A 2,500-nucleotide genomic window follows, 5' to 3' on the forward strand; every position below is an offset into this window, starting at 1 on the left:
GTGTGTGTGTGTGTGTGTGTGTGTGTGTGTGTGTGTGTGTGTGTGTGTGTGTGTGTGTGTGGTGTGTGTGTGTGTGTGTGTGTGTGTGTGTGTGTGTGTGTGTGTGTGTGTGTGTGTGTGTGTGTGGCGTGTGCGGGTGTGGCGCGCACGTGCGTGCGTGGGCGTGTGTTAGTTTGCGTTTCTAAGTGGCCCTATAGCTGTTCTGCTTTCTGCTCATTTGTCCTCTAATAACCCAAGGTAATCAATATCAATTCAACTCAATTCAAATGGCTTTATAGGCAAGTGAAGATTATAAATACAAGTGAAATAAACAATACAAATTAAAATTAACATACACATGGATAATTAAAATTAACATTATACTCACAGAAGTTCCAAAACAATAAAGACATTACAAATGTCATGTTATATGTTATATATATACAGATGTCGTATTGGTCCTTCTGTAGCTCAGTTGGTAGAGCATGGCGCTTGTAACGCCAGGGTTGTGGGTTCGATTCCCGGGACCACTTATACGTAGAATGTATGCACATGACTGTAAATCGCTTTGGATAAAGCGTCTGCTAAATGGCATATAATATTATGTCTATATACAGTGTTGTACGATGCACAAATGGTTAGAATACACAGATAAAATAAATAAGCATAAATATGGGTTGTATTTACAATGGTGTTTGTTGATCACTGGTTGCCCTTTTCTCGTGGCAACAGGTCACAAATCTTGCTGCTGTGATGTCACACTGTGGTATTTCACCCAGTAGATATGGGAGTTTATCAAAATTGCGTTTGTGTTCTAATTCTTTGTGGATCTGTGTAATCTGAGGGAAATATGTCTCTCTAATATGGTCATAAATTAGGCAGGAGGTTAGGAAGTGCAGCTCTCTCTCTCTCCCCCCCTCTCTCTCTCTCTCTCTCTCTCTCTCTCTCTCTCTCTCTCTCTCTCTCTCTCTCTCTGTCTGTCTGTCTCTCTCTCTCTTCCTCTCTCTCTCTCTCTCTCTCTCTCTCTCTCTCTTTCTGTCTCTCTCTCACTCTCTCTCTCTCTCTCACTCTCTCTCTCTCTCTCTCTCTCTCTCTCTCTCTCTCTCTCTCTCTCTCTGTCCCACTCTCTCTCTCTCTCTCTGTCCTCTCTCTCTCTCTCTGTCCCACTCTCTCTCTCTCTCTCTCTCTCTCTCTGTCCCTCCTCTCTCTCTCTCTCTCTCTGTCCCACACTCTCTCTCCCTCTCTCTCTCTCTCTCTCTGTCCCACTCTCTCTCTCTCTCTCTCTGTCCCACTCTCTCTCTCTCTCTCTCTCTCTCTCTCTCTCTCTCTCTCTCTCTCTCTCTCTCTCTCTCTCTCCCTCCCTCCCTCCCTTCCTCCTCCCGTATTCCGTGTTTGTGTTCTGTCTTTTCAGTAGATGGATGGCTGATGTAATGTTTTCAGTAGATGGATGGCTGATGTAATGTTTTCAGTAGATGGATGGCTGATGTAATGTTTTCAGTAGATGGATGGCTGATGTAATGTTTTCAGTAGATGGATGGCTGATGTAATGTTTTCAGTAGATGGGTGGCTGATGTAATGTTTTCAGTAGATGGATGGCTGATGTAATGTTTTCAGTAGATGGATGGCTGATGTAATGTTTTCAGTAGATGGATGGCTGATGTAATGTTTTCAGTAGATGGATGGCTGATGTAATGTTTTCAGTAGATGGATGGCTGATGTAATGTTTTCAGTAGATGGGTGGCTGATGTAATGTTTTCAGTTTCCAGTCATTTCAGTTGGAGTTTGATTGAGTGGAGGTATATTATTTCTCAGGCTCTGATTGGTTGGCTGATTTATTTTCTCTTCCTGGTTCCAGTTCCCGAGGCCCCTGATAGGCCCACCATCTCCATGGCGACGGAGAGTTCTGTTTACGTCACGTGGATCCCGCGGGCTAATGGGGGCTCTCCAATCACAGCGTTCCGCGTGGAGTATCGTCGCCAGGGCCGCAGCGCCGAGTGGGCCGTTGCCGCCGACAACATCTCTCCTCTCAAACTGTCCGTGGAAGTACGCAGTCTGGAACATGGTGAGACACACAGACTCCCTGAGTCTACTTTTAGTTATAGGTCACAGGAGGCTGCTGAGGGGAGGACGGCTCAGAGTAATGCCCTGGGGACGGAGCATGTTTAATGTGCTGTGTTAGATACCATTCTACTGATTCCACGAGCCTGTCCTCCCCATTTAAGGTGCCGCCAGCCTCCTGTGAGGTTCATACCTCAGATAGTATCACAGGTACAAAAGTTTTTTTACCTTCATATAGATCCACCACATTCAATGTACCTCTACCATAGAACACTTCAACTGGTACAACAATCACAGGTGGCCAAAAATAACTATCTGAAAGACTCTGGGAAACAGAAGGTTTGTACCCTGGGAAGCCGAAGGTTTGTACCCTGAGAAGCCGAAGGTTTGTACCCTGGGAAACAGAAGATTTATACCCTGGGAAACAGAAGGGTTGTACCCTGGGAAACAGAAGATTTATACC

At 45.3% G+C, this 2,500-nt stretch overlaps 1 protein-coding gene across 2 annotated transcripts in view; it reads left to right on the forward strand.

Annotated features, from left to right (window-relative positions):
• Window positions 1–2,500, forward strand: part of cdon (cell adhesion associated, oncogene regulated) — a 173,595-nt gene that overhangs the window by 129,850 nt on the left and 41,245 nt on the right. For both annotated transcript variants that reach the window (XM_046315001.1, XM_046315000.1), the window contains exon 11: window positions 1,835–2,041. In XM_046315001.1, the coding sequence (XP_046170957.1) occupies window positions 1,835–2,041 (207 nt within the window). The remainder of the gene's footprint in view (window positions 1–1,834; window positions 2,042–2,500) is intronic.

The sequence above is a fragment of the Oncorhynchus gorbuscha genome, linkage group LG19 (genome assembly GCF_021184085.1).
Source record: "Oncorhynchus gorbuscha isolate QuinsamMale2020 ecotype Even-year linkage group LG19, OgorEven_v1.0, whole genome shotgun sequence".
NCBI lineage: Eukaryota > Metazoa > Chordata > Actinopteri > Salmoniformes > Salmonidae > Oncorhynchus > Oncorhynchus gorbuscha.